The following is a 19,245-nucleotide window of genomic DNA, read 5'->3' on the forward strand; positions in this document are numbered from 1 at the left end:
AGGCTGGTGTGCTTCTTCCATGTGGGCTTTATTGTTTCTGAGCTAGATGGTTGCTTGTTTACCTTCAAGTCCTTAAGACCTCAGACGCTATATCTCTTGATAGCCAGGCACCATCAGCTTTCTTCACATTTGCTTATTCACCCGCTTTATTTTCAGTGGTTGTGTCAGGAAGGTGAGCATTATAGAATGCCAATTTAATAGAAGAAAGTATTCTTGCATTGAGAGAGTACTTGAGTGGAGGCCCACTCTTCTTCTGCTACCTTAATACTAAACCTATAAATATATGCACACAGATCTATTTCCCCATCTTCATATATAAATATATTTGCATATGTACATGTCTTTATCTAGACCTCTATAAATGCCCTTTGCCTCCCAGTTCTTTCCTCTATTTCCTTTGACTTTCCTCCTGTCCCACTATCATGCTCAATCCCCACCAGGGTTTCAGCAATTCCTCTTGGTTACATTACCCTTGTCCATGCCCTACCAGGCCTCCCACACCCTCCTCACCACCGATTTGGATCACTTGCTGTTCCCTTGTCCCTGGGTTTGTTAACAACACTACTTTCCCCCAAACCTCCCCCTCTCCCATATTCCCCCGGAACTGTCGGTCCTGTTGGTTTCTCCTCCCATTGTTCATCCAGCCTATCTTATTTAGATAGACCTGCAGAGATAATAATATGCACAAAAACAAGATAGAGCAAAACCAAGCAACAATATACAACAAAACAACTCTGGTACAATCTTGGCACTTAACTAAGGTCCATTGAAAGAATGGATATACAATCATCTCTGATAACGTCACTTTCGCATCAAAAATCTTTGGGGAATAAACACTACCAACAGAAAAGGAAAACGCCAAATCACACAGATTCCTGTACTTATTTGCCTCTGCAGCCTCATTCTCATTACTCCAAAAGGCAGACACGCTCCTCACTTCCACATGTCAGACACACTTCATCAAAAGGGAATTCTACCAGAGAGGGTTCATTCATGATTCCCCGGTCTACTCTAACCGGGAGTCATCTCGCCATACATGTGCAGTACTCTCCTGGGCCAATCACACCCCACTGCTTTGGTGACTGCTCGTGTGGAGTCTGAAATCCTCTACTGTATCATAAGCTTCTCGAGGGAAGACCATGGATTATTAACCTTTAATTCCTTTACTGCCCTTAACACACAAGCTTGTATACAACCCAAGTTCAATTAGTCTCTCATCAGCAAATCATAAGTCATTTAAAGAGTAAAGTGGAAAAGCTAGTGTCCTGAACAGGTCAGTTAATCACCCAGTACTTTAAATGCCGCAAAATAGACCGGCACACAGACATCCTAAAATAAATTGCACTTGCATCTTAGAATCAATTATCATCTCATCATTATTAGGTCATAAAAGTCAACCTATTTTGTTAGAATGATGGTTTTATCTATTATAAATATTGATTATTTCAAACACAGGTCTGCTATCACAGAGTTTTCAATTCTCCTTGTCGCAATATGAGAAAAATAACAGGAGGTGACAACATATTCTATGTCTGCACCGGTGGTGTTAACCCACCTTATCACTCATCAATTTTTAATGGTCTGCACATAACACTTAAGGAACTTTTACAATCAGATCTCAAGTGAAATATCGGAGCAGGCATGCGGTAGCAGAGTTCTTACATCTCTATACATATCCACCTCTGAAAGCAACCAAAAAGCACACCTTTCCAGGCTAACTTCAGGTAAAAGACCAGATCAAAGCTGCCCAAAGTCGGTTTTCCTTTGTTGGCCTTAGAGAGAGAGGGTCTCTACCATGGCATAACTGACACGGAGAGACCATCTTACCAGGTAATTTCTTTTCTAGTTGCTGCTGTTCGTCTTCTAAAACTGGTTCCTCCGGTAACCTCTGATCGACAGAGGAGGAGCTTATGGAAGATATGCCACTGCCAGAGCGGACTCTCCTGCGATGACAAAAGAAAGAAAAGTGCTTGCCAGAAAGCAGGTGAGGTACAATGACCCACGCTGCCAACGATCCTTTTCCCCAAGATTACACTGGATCCTAGAGCAAATGCCATGTAGGGCAAAGGAAAAGACAAAAAAAGGAAAAAGATTTGGGCCTCTATACACAAAGAAGCTTAAAAATATGAACATATAAATATCACCAGACCCTACCTCCTAAGCTTACTCAAAAACATTTGCCCCACTGGACCATGTGGACACTCTTTCTGTGTCTACACTGGTTGCGCTTCAGCCAGGGGTAATTCTCTTTAATCCTCTTCATGAGCATGGCATTTGGTCGCCTCATGAATGCATAGAATCCACACGCAAATCTGTTGGCTTTATTGTTTATGCACACACTCATACAGTTTCTCTTTCACTGATGGCATCTGTGCCTCAAATGTCTGGAGAGTTTACTTGTATTTTTTTATTAGGTCAGCAACCTTTCACAGTTTTCCTTGTTTGTTTTACTGATAAGGGATTAGAAGTAGTATAAAGACAAGAATAGGCTCAGAAGACAGATAAAAATATGTATTTTTTAAATTCATAGTTTCATCATTTACTTGCCAAGAGCGAAAATTCCTATTAAAACACTAAGCTTGGAATTCACACACTCAGCAAGCAGTGTCTGTAAAAGCCAAATGCTTCTTACCTAAAGGAAGGTGGGATATACTCTGGCGGCAGAGCCGGTGGCAGGGGCTGGCCAGACATAGCCACATCAATTAGGTGCATAGCCAGGATAAATTCTTCGGCTGTGAGCTTTCCATCTTGGTCAATGTCGGAAAGATTCCTATTCAACAAAAAGTTAACTGTAATGTTTTCACAGAAACGCAGGCTTCTGACTCCTCACAACTGGCTTCCAATTTGTTTTCTTATTCTGACCGTAAGCTCACTGGGCGTCTGTGTGCTTTCATTTGTACAAATGGTGCCTATTTCAGACTGCCATTCAAAGAGACAATGGATCATCTTCTAATAGACTTGAAGTAGTCTGTAGCATTCAACGAGCGTTACCTGTGATTCTAGGCATTCTGCTTGCAGTTTTGACAAGCCGACCAGACTCATAGACTACTCTTTGAGCACGATGATCTAGGCCAGGGATTGGCAAATGTACTCAGTATGGGGCCAGACAGTGAATGTTTTAAGCTCTTCAGGCGATCCAGCTTTTGTCACGACGCCTCTGTTCAATGCTGCTGTCGTAGTAGGGCAGCAGTCACCGACAACACATGAACTTGGGCCTCACTACTATCATAAAGGTGTGTTTCCAAGAACAGGTGCTGTAGGTGAGAAGTTGGGGGGTCAGTGAGATTCAATTAATAGGAACGGAACAACCAGAACGGGGATAGTAAGAATGCTGAAACTGGGGGATGGAAAGTTGTCTGGCTGTGCATACGTTTCTCTGAGAGAGCACACAGGTGCAGTCTGGATTTATTTGGCTGGCCACGGAGGTAGGCCTCCAAGGGTGAATCGTGATGGCCACCAGCCACCAAGTCTAAGTGTTGACATCTCCTTCTTGGAATTCAACACTGGGAACTTGCCTAAGGAACCCATTGCAGCAATTTTTCCTAGCATGCCCAGGATGGGATTTTACTCAACGGCTTTTGGACACTGGCAGGGAATAAGCAGCCACAGACTGTTTGCCAGACGGGCAGCAGGGCAAGGCCAGAATGCCAGACACTTTCCTCATAAGTTTCAAATGCTTTCAGGTGCCTTAAATCATTTCGCCCTCTAAAATTTGGATATAATTTCCACACAGCAAGTATGCCAGTCTTAGAGTACAGTTCTGTGTGTTTTAATAAATAGACACAGTCGTGTACCTATCACCAAAATCCACAGAAATACCTAAGTACTACAAAAAAATCCCCCCAGGTCTCTTTATAGCCAACTCCTTCCTAATTTGATTGCCACTTAGCTCTTTTCCACCCCTGCTAGCTGCACCTTTCCCAAAGCCAGACGCCCATGTGAGCCGCAGACAGTGGTACAATAAAAGCTCAGTGCTCTTTCTGCCCTACCATTTTCCACCCCTCACTACAGTAGACCAAAGAGTGGCTACAATTTTGGTTTTCCCCCTATACTTATCAAATTAATGTCTATGAACATTTAATTAAAGTGACTTAAGTATGCAGAGTGTTAACCAAGTAACTCATTAACGAGAAGCCTCAAATAATGTTTTCAAAGAAGACAGGTTATAAAAGGGAAATAAAATCTCCATTTCAATATACTTTCAAGGAGGAAGAATGGTAACATATTGCAGAAAGATGTATGCTCTTTGGAGACCATTTTGAAGACTTCTAAAGTAAGGAAGTTTGTGGGGTCTAATGCAAAGGCTATTAAAATCATAAGGCAAACAAAGAGACAGTATATTCCTTTGGATAAAGTTATACAGTTAGTGGGTAGGGACCATTTAGGGACTACTAAATATCCTACACAGTACCAGACAGTCCCCACAACAAAGAATTACCCACCCCCAAATGTCCACAGATCCAGTTACACATTTACAGCAATTACAGGAAACAGGAGCAAATTAAACAACACCCATACCAGGAGACAACACCAACAGATACACGTAGTACACCTATGCTTACTGCAATTTCCACACTAGCAAAACATGCAAACATACAGGAACCCCCACTATAGAGTCAAGGGTAAACAAGCTCTGGTACGGTTCATACTACAGAATTTTATACATCAATAAAAAACACTGAAAAAATGAAAAAAAAAAAAACAACACCACCGATAACTCTCTTAAAACTGCACCACATGGGACAAAACCCTAGAGAACATTATGCTTAGCAGTCTTACAAAGACAAATATTTAATATCACCATTGTTATATGGGAAACCATGTGGTCTATACACCAAAAGAGAAGACTTTGATGATAGCGAGGAGGACAGGGACAGGGCTGGAAAAAGAAAGAGAAGTTTTAAATAGACAGATAAATGAATAAGATAAAAATTGCTCCAAAATAAAAATAACTTCCAGACAAATAGGTAGATAAATAAACAAACAACAGAGATGCAGTCCTAAGAATTTAGATGATCGAACAACAGAAAAGCGGGTGAAGGGGAGACATTGGTTAGTGTAAGACATGAAAAAATAATAATAAATTATCAAGGGTTCCGAAGGAAGGGGAAAAAATAAGGAGCTGATACCAAGGGCTTAAGTAGAAATAAAATGTTTTAAGAATGACGATGGCAACACATGTACAAATGTGCTTGACAGAATGGATGGATATATGGATTGTGGTAAGAGCTGTACAAGCTCCTAATAAAATGATTTTTAAAATTTTTAGATGAAAGAAACTATAGGTTTTGTTTTGTTGCAGATGGTGAGGGACAAGAGCAGTGGATCCTCTGGATTAAAGGTGACTGGTCACCACGTGTCAGAATCAAGTCCCCAGTATCAACCGGTAGGTAACAAGGGGTGTAGGAGTAATAAACCAATCACTGCAAAATATGGATTTATTTTACTCCTGATTTGAACAATACAATTATTTTGAAATTAAAGGTGATTTAATGAAAATGGTTACTGTTAACACTTTCAGGTGAGCTGCTGGTGCTGCATGAGCCCCAAGGGCGCAGTTGTTAGTGCTCAGCTACCAACGGAAAAGTCAGTGCTTCAAGGACACCAGCCACTGGGTGTGGGGGGTAGGGTGATGCGGCAGTCTTCTGCACACACTCAACCCTGGGAATCCTGCGTGGCGGTTCTACATTGTCCTCTGGAGCTGCTCAGTTACACTGATTGGAGGGCACAGGGTTTCTTTCAGGAGTCTTGGTGTTGTGGCTCTGCTTTTGAAAAATCCCTATCTCTTGTATAAACGCATTCTAAAATTGTAGCAGTTGAAATGATGTGCAGTCTGAGATTTGGCTTAATAAAGCAAAAGAAAGCAAAGAGAACCTGAAATAGCCATCAAGTGAGAAATGTTTAAACTAGGAGTTCTTAATAATTCTTTATGTTAATCCTTTGGCTTATGGACTTTAAAAATTGAAAGAGGGGGAAAATTCAGAGGTAGATTCACAACTCACTGAAAACTCAGCATACTTTAGCTATTCCCCAAATCAATTAATGTGCTGTGTCAGTCTAACAAATAAAGTTTCCACTCTAGATAAACCAAGGCACTTTTCATTTTCCTTACCATATTGAAGCCAGCTGAGTCTGTGGTAAACTTGATTGCATCAGAATGGTTCTTGCTTGGGGACCTAAATGGAAACAGAAAAAGAGATAAAGAGATGAATCAGCAAATTCTCACTATCAGGAAGACCCAGTGCTGGGCAACTATGCCCTGTGCCCTTTCATGCACTCTTAGTGATTTAAATATCATTTTCTGTTACCTAAAAAAAAAAAAATCCCCATCAAACTCACTGCCGCAGAGCTGATTTAGACTCGCAGCATCTCTATGGGACAGGAGAGAAATGCCCCTGTGGGTTTCCAAGACGAAAACTATTTGCGGGAATAGAAAGCCACATCTTTCTCCTGTGAAGTAGCTGGTGGATTTGAACCACTGACCTTGTGGATAGCAGCCTAACACTTAACCCACTACACCACCACGGTCCCTTACCCTAGAAGCCTTTCAATCAAGGCCAGCTGAAAAGGTAAAGAAACACGAAGCACAGGCACAGTGTTTATGTAGCACTCACCTGCAGGGGCAGTGACTTATTTAATGTGGCTCTAACTCATACCAAATGACCTTTTACTGCATGGATTTGATGAGAAGGTGGGAGAAGATAATGATGAGTAAGTGTGGACAGGATTCCCTATAATACTGTACTGCTGTGTATAAAATAAGCCCGCTGAGAAGCAGGAGGTGGGATCTCATTACCAGCTAGAGTCAGGAGCGGAGCTCGTCCTCTGGACCCAAGATTCCTGTGCAGTGAACCTCCTGGATCCAGAAGGGAGCTGTCACATCAGAGGAGCAGTAGCAGGAGCCAGAGTGATGTGAATAGAGTGACGACTTTTTTTGTGCAAGAGGCTGCCTTTGTGGAGTGCCACAAAGGGGTGCCTTTGGGCACATAATTTGGGGAGTTGGGCTTGTTGACCCACAGAAGTGGAGCTGAATATCTTTGGGTTGAGGCTTACTGGAGTTCAAGAAAACAGCACCCAAGTCATGAAAGGGTATCACGCAATCCCAAAGGACCCTCTTAGACATCTGACTACGCAGCATCTCCCCCTGAAGGGCAGACTGCTAACAGCAGCATAGTATGCCTGTTACATCTCGAAATTTCGCTCAATTTATCATTATATATAACATTCATCCTTCTTCGGGACTACACCATTGGGTGACTAAGTCACTATGTATCCATGCTATTATTGACAACCTTTCAGAAAGTTTCTTGTTTTGTTAATGTATGCACATATTCCTGTTGGGCTTTTGTGTGTGTGTGCATGCATATGCATTCATTCACTTATGTGTTTCTGATGTTCTTACCACAGAGAAGCTTCTGGGCTAATGCCCATACGGAAATAATGGAAAAGGCAAAAGGAGACACAGGATGAGTGCTGCTGCATGGTGGGGATCACAATCAGCAGCACAAGGAAACGGTGAACAAACGGATTGTTGACGGGGAGGCTGACTTGCTCAGTACACTCGCACCCAAATAACAATGAAGTTTTGTTTTAATTGGGAGCAACTGAAGAAGAATCAACTCTCTATTGAAATCATGGGAAGGCTCTATGCGATCTGGAGTGAGCATTTTTAGAATCTGCAATGTAATTTACTAAGGTTGGTAGCATTAAAGTAGAATTACCAGTTTAACTTTAATTTATACTTCAACAATTCCTTCCATCCCTCAAACTGAATAAAAGAAAATTAATAATAGTTCGCCCACTGGAAGCAAAGGAGAATGAAGAAAACCAAGACTTGAAGAAAGCAATTAGTTCAAAGGACTAAGCCAAATAAATCGCAGCCTTCTCTCCTCTGAGACCAGAACTAGATGGTGCCCACTCATCACTACAATGCCGTCGACCAGAAACAAAATAGAAGCTCCTGAAAGAATGAGTGGAAAATGCAGAACAAAATTCTAATTCATAAGCAATCCTAGACTTCCTGTTCTGACAGACTGGAGGAAGCTAAGAGATAGTCTTCCCTCTTGAAACAAGTCAGCCACGTAAGAATGGCTTGTAGAATAAACACCATCACCTGGGAGGAATGTTAGCCTCCTCACAAGCACCTGTTCGAGTCCAAAAGGGCAACATCTGCTCACAAGATGAGAGAAAAGGGAGCGGCAGGGAACCACACCAGTGGGAACTGGGGAAAGGCTGACACGTTGGGGGGATGCAATCAGTGTCACTAAGCGGTGTGCATACGCGCCTCCGACGTAAACTCTCACCTAAAGCACAAAATGTGCGCTTTTAAAAATTGTTCAGGACCCTTTTCACGAAGATGGCACCGAAGGTAAAGAAGGAAGCTCCTGCCCCACCCAAAACGGAAGCCAAAGCAAAGGCTTTAAAAGCCAAGAAGGCCGTGCTGAAAGGCGTCCACAGCCACACACAAAAAAAAGAAGATCCACACGTCAGTCACCTACCTGCGGCCCAAGACCTTGAGACTAAGAAGGCAGCCCAAATACCCTCGGAAGAGCGCCCCCAGGAGAAATAAGCTGGACCATTATGCCATCATCAAGTTCCCTTCGACCAGAGTCTGCCATGAAGAAGATCGAAGATAACAACACACTTGTGTTCATTGTGGATGTCAAAGCCAACAAACACCAGATCCAACAGGCTGTGAAGAAGCTCTATGACACTGACGTAGCCAAGGTCAACACCTTGATCAGGCCTGACGGGGAGAAGAAGGCATATGTTCGACTGGCTCCCGACCATGACGCTTTAGATGTTGCCAACCAAATTGGAATCATCTAAAGTGAGCCCAGCTGGCTAATGCTAAATACAAACTTTTTCAATATAAAAAAAAAAGTTGTTCAATGTTTTCCCGTGTCTTGCATTATGGCTTTTCTTTACCTCACCCGAGGAGCATGAACCTTTTGTCCCTTCCTTTCCATTACATTTCTTCTATAGTTCATGTTCCTATAAGAGAGTTCAATTTTTCTTTATTATAATTATGCTTTTCTTTGTAACTCTCATCACTTTCAAGTGTTTCATCCTCCATGAGAGAGGCTGTCAAATGGTACCTAAAAATCTTTCTCTCCTTCTGATGCAGATCGCAAAGTCACCGTGTCTTGTAAAAACCCACTGAGGCCCACAACTTAATTGTGGCCTTGCGCAGGTGAAGACCTAGGATGGGAAGAAGTAGAGTGCTGGTCAGCTAGTTAGTGGCAGAGCCAGGGGACTCTGCACTGCCTTGAAGCTGCTCACTGGGCAGCTTCAGTTCTTCTCTGACAGTTTAAGTTCAAGACCGTTTCTTTGCTGGCAGTTCGGTTTACAGACAAGTGGCTTTCGGGGAACTTTCATGGTCTGGGTTCCAAAAGGAGGAAAGCAAAGGTTCGAGGCCCTGAGGGACACAGAAGTTATTGATGGTTACCCACAGAGGCAAACACCACGGAAGAGGAGTCATGAAAGCCTGCCTAGAAATAAACCAGGAGAGGAAAACATTTCAAACCTGCCTCTGGCCACGCATCCAGCAACAATCTGCATTTTAAAAATAACATTTTATTGGGTGATCGTACAACTCAACACAATCCATACATCCATCCACCTATTGTGTCAAGCACATTTGTACATTTGTTGCCATCATCATTCTCAAAACATTTGCTTTCTACTTGAGCCTTTGGTGTCAGCGCTTCATTTTCCACACCCTCCCCCACCTTCCCTCCCTCCCTCCCAAACCCTTGCTAATCTATATATTTTTTCATGTCTTACACTGTCTGATGTCTCCGCTCACCCACTGACGACAGAAAAGTGGGTGAAGTGAAACAATCTGTATTTCAAACAAACCCTATTTCATTACATTGTTACCTGTGAGATGTCCACTCATAGTTTTGTCATGACTATTGAATAACTGTCTGTATTTCAGTCTCGATGACTGGGGCACAGCCCATTCTGCCACAGGAGGGGCACTGTGGGGGGGGGAGGAAATAAGGGTTCAGAGTAAGAAGTGCTTACTTTAGCTCATTACCAACCGGAAACTAAGGTGTTCTCTACACAATGATGACCAGTTTTAACATTTTCATAGCTTTCTAATCACCATTTCTCAAGTTTCTGTAATAAATATTTTCCATTTTCAAGCTCAGAAACATTTCTTTCAAAATTGAGAACGTCATTATTTTTCCTGAATCTCTTGGGTAGATGCAACAGACCGAGTGGCTGTTGCCAATAGTGATGACGATTTGAATCATCTGAAGGCTCCATGAAACTAAGAAAACCATGGAAATGTGCTTGGAGCTGAGGCCAGACCATCATCCTTGGGCTTTTCTAGGCCTCCAGAGCATCCCTGTTTGGATGTAAATGCAGTGCTGACAGCAAACAAGCCACGGCCTTGCAAGGTATCAATTGCCCAAATGTTTAACTTTCTGTGAGCTTCCCCTAAAAAACAAAACAAACCACCACCCCAGGATGCACTTCTTAATGAAGTAAAATTATTTCATTCTGGGAAGTTGAAATTCCCATGCAGCGGAGAGTTTCCCAGAGAGGGAACAACATTCAAAGGGTCACAGCAAATCTGGAGCAGGGGTGGAGGGAGCTGTTTTCTGGCCTACAGCTCCATCCCTGCCAGTGAGCCGCAGTCCTGACCCAGGAAACCCCTGCAGGCAGACAGTGTGGGTCTAGACAGACTTAGTGGCTAGTTCCTCCGAAGACATTGTCCACAAGTGACAGTGGAACCTGATGGCTAATTTGGGTGATATAAAACAGCAGCAGAGCTGAGAACAAAAATGGCATTCCACGTCAGGCAGATGATTGTACAGCCCACTGGCAACCTTTTCCCTTTCAATTAAAAGACAAACCTATTTCATATATTAGAGCAAAATTTTCAACATAAATTGATTATATACATCACATCCCCACCCCAAAGAGTAGTGTTCTCTCTCTCTCTCTCTCTCTCTCTCTCTCTCTCTCTCTCTCTCTCTCGGCTCCACAAAATTGGTGGAAAAACTCCATTATCTCTTGATTCCATTTTTCCATGAGTTTTTTGAAGCCCCCCATATAACCTCCCAATTTACATTATCTTACAACACTTCATAAAGAATAGCAGTTTCAAAAACCCTCTAAAAAATTATATATACTAATCTTTCTGATCTTTTTCAAGCCTTACAATTTCCAATTCTGGGCAGACCTTTTCCTCATCTGACCATACGTTCGATGCAGCTCCTTCGTCAGGATAATTTTCAAATGGTCCCAAAGTTAACAGAGAACAGTAGCTGGTGTCCTGAGTTAAAAACACTTACCAAGGCCGACTCTGTGAGTACTTCTGCAACAGCTCTCTCATTTTAAAGTAATGTTTTCTAGTCCTGACTCTTGCCTACTTGTCAAGACACTATCTTTCTACTGCACTCCGGGGAAGCAGGGGTGTTACACCCAGAAGCTGTCCCAGATTACACTGAGCAAGTCTGAGTATGGGGCCAAAGCCCTGAGAATCTAAACACTGAAAACTCAGTCATGATGTGGAACCAAAGTTACATGCTACATCACATCCATTTGACAGGAACTTAAATGTACTGGTATTGAAAGAGGGTAGGTGGTGGTGGTGGTGGTGGTGGTGGTGGTGGTGGTGGTGGTGGTGGTGGTGGTGTGTGTGTGTGTGTGTGTGTGTTTAAATGGCCTAATTGCAATCACGCTTATTAACTCATTTTAGAGTCATAAAGACAGAAGTCAAAATCCCTTCTGAATGAGTCAGGGGGGAAAATTTCAAACCTTCTGTACTGTAGAGTGAAAAAGACTAAATATATGAAAATTCGTGATGGATCATCTGAGCTTAAAGCTCAACTTCTCTAAACCAGGGGCAAGTCACAGGGGAGAAATGGGACTTCTCGGGCTTGTTTCCTCCTCCATGGAGGAAAGATGTGCTCCACAGGTGGCTGTGGGGTGGTGTCTGCATCTTCAGAGTGAAACACAAATACCTGTGCACCACAGGTAGCTCAAGTCTGTAGAGCAAAGTTAAGATGAGGTGGCTCACGGTTAAGGAGATATGCTTGAAAATCAGAAAGTACTCAGTTCAACTCTGCTCTGTTAGTCAGGAGTCACATTATCGTGGGCAAGTTACTAAATGTCTCTGCGTTTCTTTATCATCCGTAACAGTGAGAAAACAGTGGAGCTACCTTATGGGGAAAAAGACAAAATTAAATGAGATAATGCCTATCTATTTGGCACTGTGTTCTTCTGTTCATGTGTGTTCTTTAAATCATTCTTTTAGAGGTGAGGATACAGAGATGAAAACACAGAGCTATAAAGTTATCTAAGGGAAAACTGCCCTCACCACGTTCAAGCACTCCTGGGTTCTCAAGCTTCCAGGAGAGTCTGTATTATATTCAACACATTTTTCTAAGTTTTAAAATAGGGAAATGATGTGATTCAGTAAAGAAAGATTTCTTAAGATGGACTCTTCTTCATTTATACCTACCATCATTTGGAGAGAGAGACAGAGAGAGAGAGACAGACAGTCACAGACAGAGAGAGACAGACAGGGGAAAAACTCAGGGGGAAAGAAAATTTGCTGAAATATGAGCAAGAAGATTCCAGAAATTAGGTCACATTTTTTATTAACTTAAGCTGTTTACTAATCCAAAAAGTTTATTTCATTGAAAACTGGTCTTTGTACATAGTTTTACTAATAACCCACACAGAACAAGACCATAGAATTAAAACAAGGACAACTGTGGCCCCAATCTCATACAAAAATATATTTACAAAGTAATTTGGGACTGGCAATACACAATGTTTCATTCATTGTTTTTCTCCTATCCTGAGACTCTGTATCACAATTTAAAAACATGTTTTACTATTGCTTATTTGGTCTGCTCCTAAAAATCCAAACCCCCCCCAAAAAAAAGAAAACATTTTACAGGAAATAATCATGCCCTTGATTACTATCAACTTTGCAACAAATAAATAGTAAGACCTAGCAACATCACCCAAATGACGTATTGTTAGCATTCGACAAAGATGAACACAGCCAGCTCATGGCTTTAGCCACGCCTCCCCCTGGAAACAAGCAGACTTACCTAGGCACGTCGAAGGATTGCGCCTTCTGTAATTTAGTATGTAATTGGGACCCTGGACCAGATCTGCTAAAAGAAGAACTCTTTGGCAATGTGGCTGCTGTGAAACAAACACACGTTGGATAGTTTTAGTCCTAAATGCTTTAATCTATAGAAATTATAATTCAGTCATCAAACCTGAGGCAGAAGTAATCCTTCTAAAAAAAAAAAAGTAATCCTTCAGTTCTTACCACCCTGGATTGAAAAAGCAGAGTTCTTCCCCCAGGGGCTCCTCTGTGCCTGGATAAGTTGTTCTCTTGAAAAACACCTTACTATTTTAAGTAGCAATGCCTGCTTCCATAAAGTTTTAGACGTCATTAACCTTTCAGTATGATATTTTATTTAAAACCTATCCTAATCGTTAAAGAAGTAAACTTAAACCTGTAAGATGGCATTTCTTTAAAACACCACAGAAGTATTAGTTCCAGATGTAAGAGCCAAGAAATCACACAGGCTGTAGCTTTGCCCAATAGCATGTGATGTTGCGGAGGGTCAGCTCTGGGGTCTGATTCTGACCGAGGCTCGTTAGCTTTGTGTCTGAACCTCAGCCACATTCCCGGCACTGTTGCAAAACAGGGGCAAAAGAAAACAAGGGCCGAAGTGACTGGATTCACTGATTCTACTGGAAAAGCAGTTGTACACACTTCCCGGCTGCCATCGGCCTGCAGCCATGTGACCAAACTTCTCATGGAGGGAAACAGGTGCATTGAGGGTCGTAGGCCAGAAGCTAAAGCTAACATATAATAAGCCCAGGGGGCCACAATCACAAAAGTAATGATTAAAACACAGCGCTAAATGTCATTAATGTCTTCTCAGACACACCCAAATTAAATTTTGTCATCATTTCCATGCTCATATAAATTCCTTAAGCTTTCTTAGACTAAACTAGCCACATCTGAAATTCATGCTGTCTTTTCACTAAAAGGAAAAAGATTGAAAAAAAAGTAAAAGCTTCAGAATGGAACTTTTGAGGGCTTTCCTTCAATTTAAGCATTTAATAAATTTACCTTAACACAATAAGTTATTTAATAGACTCCCTTACCCCCGTTCTACTGGATTTAATCCAAGAAAACATGCATGGTTGTTTTCTTTCCCCTCCTCACATAATTCTTCTCCCGAAGCGCTGGTTGAAGCCCTGGTGACCTGGCTGGAGCAAGGTCAGCGGTTGGAAACCACCAACCGCTCCTCGGGGGAGAAAGGTGAGGCCGGCTACTCCCATAGAGAGTCAGTCTCCAAAACCACAGGGACAGTTCTACGCTGGCCTACAGGGTCACGATCAGTTGGAATGGGCTCAATGGCAGTGGGTGAGAGAAATCACTGGCTTGCTTCTTTGCAGTCCTCAACAGCTGAAGAACATAAGTAATACATAATAAAAAGAATGTTTAAAAACGGTCCAAACTTCAGTTACTCTTAGGCAGCTTTGGAGAGGAAACTATGTTCTTGACTGTTGAGCGCATCTTAACTGCAGCAGTACCCAGAGCTCCAGCTATCCGCTCCTAGTGGCACAATGGCGAAAGGACTCGGCGGCTACCAAAGGACGGGTAGTCCAAATCCACCAGGGCACCATGGAGAGAGCTGTGGCAGTAGGCTTCTGTACAGATGGCAGCCTAGGAAAACCCATGGAGCCGTCCTACCCTGACCTATCAGGTTGCCTTGAGTCACTAGCAGGGGGGTTGGGTTGAGTTTGTAGACCCACCACCTCCCCCCACTCTCACGATACAAAATAAGTAGATGATCAAGAAGATTAAATAGATAGAAATTTCCCTATGAAATAAAACCGTATTTAGTTTGAAAGCCACATGTATAAAAACTCAGTCTATGGTCTCAGCAGGTCACATACCAGGATGAGCAAATGCAGGCAGAGGCTGTATGACAGGAGGAGCCCCATTTGCCAGGGGAGCCACTGCTGATGGAGGAACAGAAGAAACTAGGGGTGGAGACATCCCGACCACGGGAATGGACCCCATTGGCACTGGAGCAACTGATGTGAGGGGTGGCATGCTGGCGATGCCTCCCATACCTGTGAGGAAACAAATCCCCAAAAGATCTAAATTCAGATCACACTTGGACATTCAGTGGTAATTAAGCCAGGATTGTGAAAGAATATCATTTTCTGGCTGCAATATATTCTCATTAAAAATACAGCTTCAAATCAATAGTTTTTGTAATTATCAAATATCACACCACGGATCACATCTGAAGGACTTAAAATCCAACCTGAAGAGAGATTTTCCTGGCCAAAGATGAGCACCAGTAAGTCTAGTAAATGAAAAGAACTGGAAACAATCAAATACAGAGAAATCCATGCGCTCAGGGTCTCTGCATGTCTTTAAACACGCTTCCTTCGATCCTCTGAACATCGCTTGATTTCTACCTTAAAGCCTTGTCTTTTAAAGCTAGTGTGTGGCTCAGACGCAGTTTCTAGCATTTTCTTACTTTCCTTTTCTTCAATATGGGTCATAGTTTCCTGTTTCTTTGAATAGCTTATAATTTGTAGGTGAAAAATGAATATTTTAGACTTTATATTTCAGTAACACTGGCTATGATTTAATACCTCCTGAAAGCTATTTTTTCTTTCTTTAGTAACTTGCCTAGGCTACATCTGAAAGAGAAGTCTGTCTTGTTTTCATTTTTAAACCAGGTTTCCTGGCGGCTGCGTAAAATTGTTGCTCAACCAACTACTAGACTGAGGTCATGGTGAACTCAGTAAGGCTTCCTTCCTCTGCCAATCAACATGTAGGTCAGTACAGGAATGTGTTTAACACACAGGTCATTTTAAAGTCTGCCCCTAAGTTTTCAGGGCTTGTTAACATTTCTGTAATATATGGGATCATCACAAGTCTGAAATGACACACAGCCATGGGATTACATTATCTCCTTTCGTCTACCGTGGAATCCAGATGTCCAAGGATACAGGAGAGGATGGAAATAAAACACTCTTTAATTACCCCTTTGTTTCTAATAATAGATTACAGAGACAAAAGTTTCTGAATAACAATGCTAGTATCACCAATATGATTTGTGAAATATTTAATAACTTCATTTAATACAAATTTTTCCTTACCCTCAATATATTTAACAGATTTATTACATCCATACTGTCAGAGCTTATAGGAATTATAATCTTCATTGAGTCTGAAAGCTCCAATAGTCTTAATTATATTTTAAAGACAAGTTTAAGAAAAACCAACATCTCACTGCCATAGAGTTGATTCTGACTTACACTGACTCTAGTTGTGGCAGTTACATAATCTCCTGTCAACTTGAGGGAAGGGGTGCAGTCTAGCCTGTCAATCAGCCTGATTGATCCTTCCTTGTGGGCACGATCTTCTCGTGAGGATTCTGGGAACTGTTTTCAGGTGGCACACACACTCTCTCTGTTTGACTTTTTTTTTTTTTTTTACATTTTATTTTTGCCCTAGGAGGTGCTGCTTTTTTTTTTTTCAATCGTTTTATTAGGGGCTCATACAACTCTTATCGCAATCCATACATACATCAATTGTGTAAAGGTCATCTGTATATTCATTGCCCTCATCATTCTCAAAAGATTTGCTCTCTACCTAAGCCCCTGGCATCAGCTCCTCATCTTTCCCCTTCCTCACCGCTCCCCCCTCCCTCATGAACCCTTGATCATTTATAAATTATTATTTTGTCGTATCTTGCACTGTCCGACGTCTCCCTTCACCCACTTTTCTGATGTCCATCCCCCAGGAATGAGGTCACATGTAGATCCTTGTAATCGGTTCCCCCTTTCCAACCCACCCTCCCTCTACCCTCCTGGTATGGCCACTCTCACTACTGGTCCTGAAGGGATCATCTGCCCTGGATTCCCTGCATTTCCAGTTCCTATCTGTACCAATGCACATCCTCTGGTCTAGCAGACTTGCAAGGTAGAATTGGGATCATAATAGTGGGGTAGGAGGAAGCATTTGTTCATCATTGCTACATTACACCCTGACTGGCACATCTCCTCCCGGAGACCCTTCTGCAAGGGGATGTCCAGTGGCCTACAAATGGGCTTTGGGTCTCCACTCCGCACTCCCCACCTCAGTCTCTCTAATATGCTTTTTTGTTCTGATGATGCCCTTCGTAACCTTGTGATCACACAGGCTGGTGTGCTTCTTCCATGTGGGCTTTGTTGCTTCTGAGCTAGATGGCCGCTTGTTTACCTTCAAGTCCTTAGGACCCAGATGCTATATCTTTTGATAGCCTGGCACCATCAGCTTTCTTCACCACATTTGCTTATTCACCTGCTTTGTCTTCAGCGGTTGTGTCGGGAAGGTGAGCATCATAGAATGCCAATTTAATAGAAGAAAGTATTCTTGAATTGAGGGAGTACTTGAATACTGACCCAATGTCCTTCTGCTACCTTAATACTAAACCTATAAATATATGCACATAGATCTATTTCCCCATCCTCATATATAAATATATTTGCATATGTACATGCCTTTATTTAGACCTCAATAAATGCCCTTTACCTCATAACTTGCTTGACTTTCTTGATAAGCAACATGGAGCTAAGCTGATGGCAGCCAGAGCCCTGAAGCTGGAGTCACATGGAAACCAACTCCAGTACTGAGACGTTTCTATCACCACTGGATCCACAAGACTTTCCACCCACTGGCCTGTGATCTTCCTGCATTAAGCATCATTGTATGTGTTACATGTGTCTCAAGAGGAAATTATGGACTGGTATCATACATATAGCCTAATATTAGGCTTATGGACTTGAACTGGACTGGGCTGGGATGTTTTCTTAATATACAATTACTCTTTGATTGAAACTCTTTCTTATACATACATGAGTGTCCCTGGATTTGCTTCTCTAGTCTATCTGGACTAACACACTAGTTTTATAGGTAAATATATTCTGCCTCAAAGTTCTTTGGTAACTGTGTATTTAGTGCGCACTAACAATCTATGCCCATGTTTCCCTACTTGCTTAGATGATCAGAAACTTGGTCTGTGGTAGATTCCTCAAGAAGGGCTCGTATGCACAACATCATTACATGCAGGTAACAGTTTGTCTATGGCCATTATACTTGAAAGTCAATTTTTCTATGTACAGAATCTTTGGCTCCTACTGTCTTTCCTTGAGAAATCTAAACATGTTCACTCTCCTTCCTGCTGGCGTGGAACTGTCGAAAAGTATGGGACGATTTACCTCTCCTTCTCTTCTGTCACATGCTTTCTTTTTCTACATGCCCAAATAGTGTGGTGCTTTACTGAGATGCATCTTAGTGCTGATGGCCACAGCTTACTACTGATGGGTTACTATCACCCAGTCACTTCAGGCCTGTGATGACCCATCTGTGAGGAAATGAAACTGGGCAGAGGGCTCCTCTGGCTATCATCTTTATGGCAGCAGATCGCCCCCCTGTCCACAACAGCCTGGCTGCCTGGTGGCTGCACTGTCTCTCCAGGGGCTGCTACAAAATAGGCTCTTCTTTGAAATGTCCTTTTTCTCTAGGTCTTATTTCATTTTTTATTTCCTAATTTAAAAAAATCTTCCTGTTTTTCTCTTTAGAGCAGTGGTTCTCAACTATCCTACTGCCATGACCCTTTAATTCAGTTCCTCATGTGGTGGTGACCCTCCCACAACCATAAAATTATTTTCGTTGCCATTTCATAACTGTCACTTTGCTACTGTTAGGAATTAGGTGACCTCTGTGAACCGATCATCCGGCCCCCGCGACCCACAGGTTCACTTTGGTCTGGGCCTTCTTTTGCCTTGGGCTCTGTGTCCTCATCAATGTTGTTACCGTTAGGTGCCATTAAGTCATTTTCGACTCACAGCAACTCAATGTCCAAAAGAACAAAATACTGCCTGGTGCTGTGTTGAGCCTATTGTTGAAGCCATGTCAATCCAGCTCATCTGGAGGGTTTTCCTTTTTCATGCTGACCCACGTTACCATGAATACGGTCCTTTCTAAGGACCAGTTAGTTTATCCTGATAATATATCCAAAATCCATGAGACGAAGTTTTCCGTCCTGGCTTCAAAGGGGCACTCTGGCTGTACTTTTTCCAAGACAGATTTGTTTGTTCTTCTGGTGGTCTGTGGTTCTTTCAATAATCTTTCTGGACACTGTAATCCATATGTAATAGTCCTGCTACAGTCCTTCT

At 42.3% G+C, this 19,245-nt stretch overlaps 1 protein-coding gene across 3 annotated transcripts in view; it reads right to left on the reverse strand.

The window, feature by feature from the left end:
- Positions 1-19,245, reverse strand: part of ITSN1 (intersectin 1) — a 172,071-nt gene that overhangs the window by 63,791 nt on the left and 89,035 nt on the right. For all 3 annotated transcript variants that reach the window (XR_012782874.1, XM_075542338.1, XM_075542337.1), the window contains exons 6-11: positions 14,959-15,138; positions 13,083-13,179; positions 9,883-9,983; positions 6,113-6,176; positions 2,633-2,770; positions 1,828-1,943 (exon numbers count right to left, since the gene is read on the reverse strand). Coding sequence is in view for 2 of the 3 variants with exons in the window: in XM_075542338.1 (XP_075398453.1) it covers positions 1,828-1,943; positions 2,633-2,770; positions 6,113-6,176; positions 9,883-9,983; positions 13,083-13,179; positions 14,959-15,138 (696 nt within the window). In the remaining variant the exon portion in view is untranslated. The remainder of the gene's footprint in view (positions 1-1,827; positions 1,944-2,632; positions 2,771-6,112; positions 6,177-9,882; positions 9,984-13,082; positions 13,180-14,958; positions 15,139-19,245) is intronic.

The sequence above is a fragment of the Tenrec ecaudatus genome, chromosome 2 (genome assembly GCF_050624435.1).
Source record: "Tenrec ecaudatus isolate mTenEca1 chromosome 2, mTenEca1.hap1, whole genome shotgun sequence".
Taxonomy (NCBI): Eukaryota; Metazoa; Chordata; class Mammalia; order Afrosoricida; family Tenrecidae; genus Tenrec; species Tenrec ecaudatus.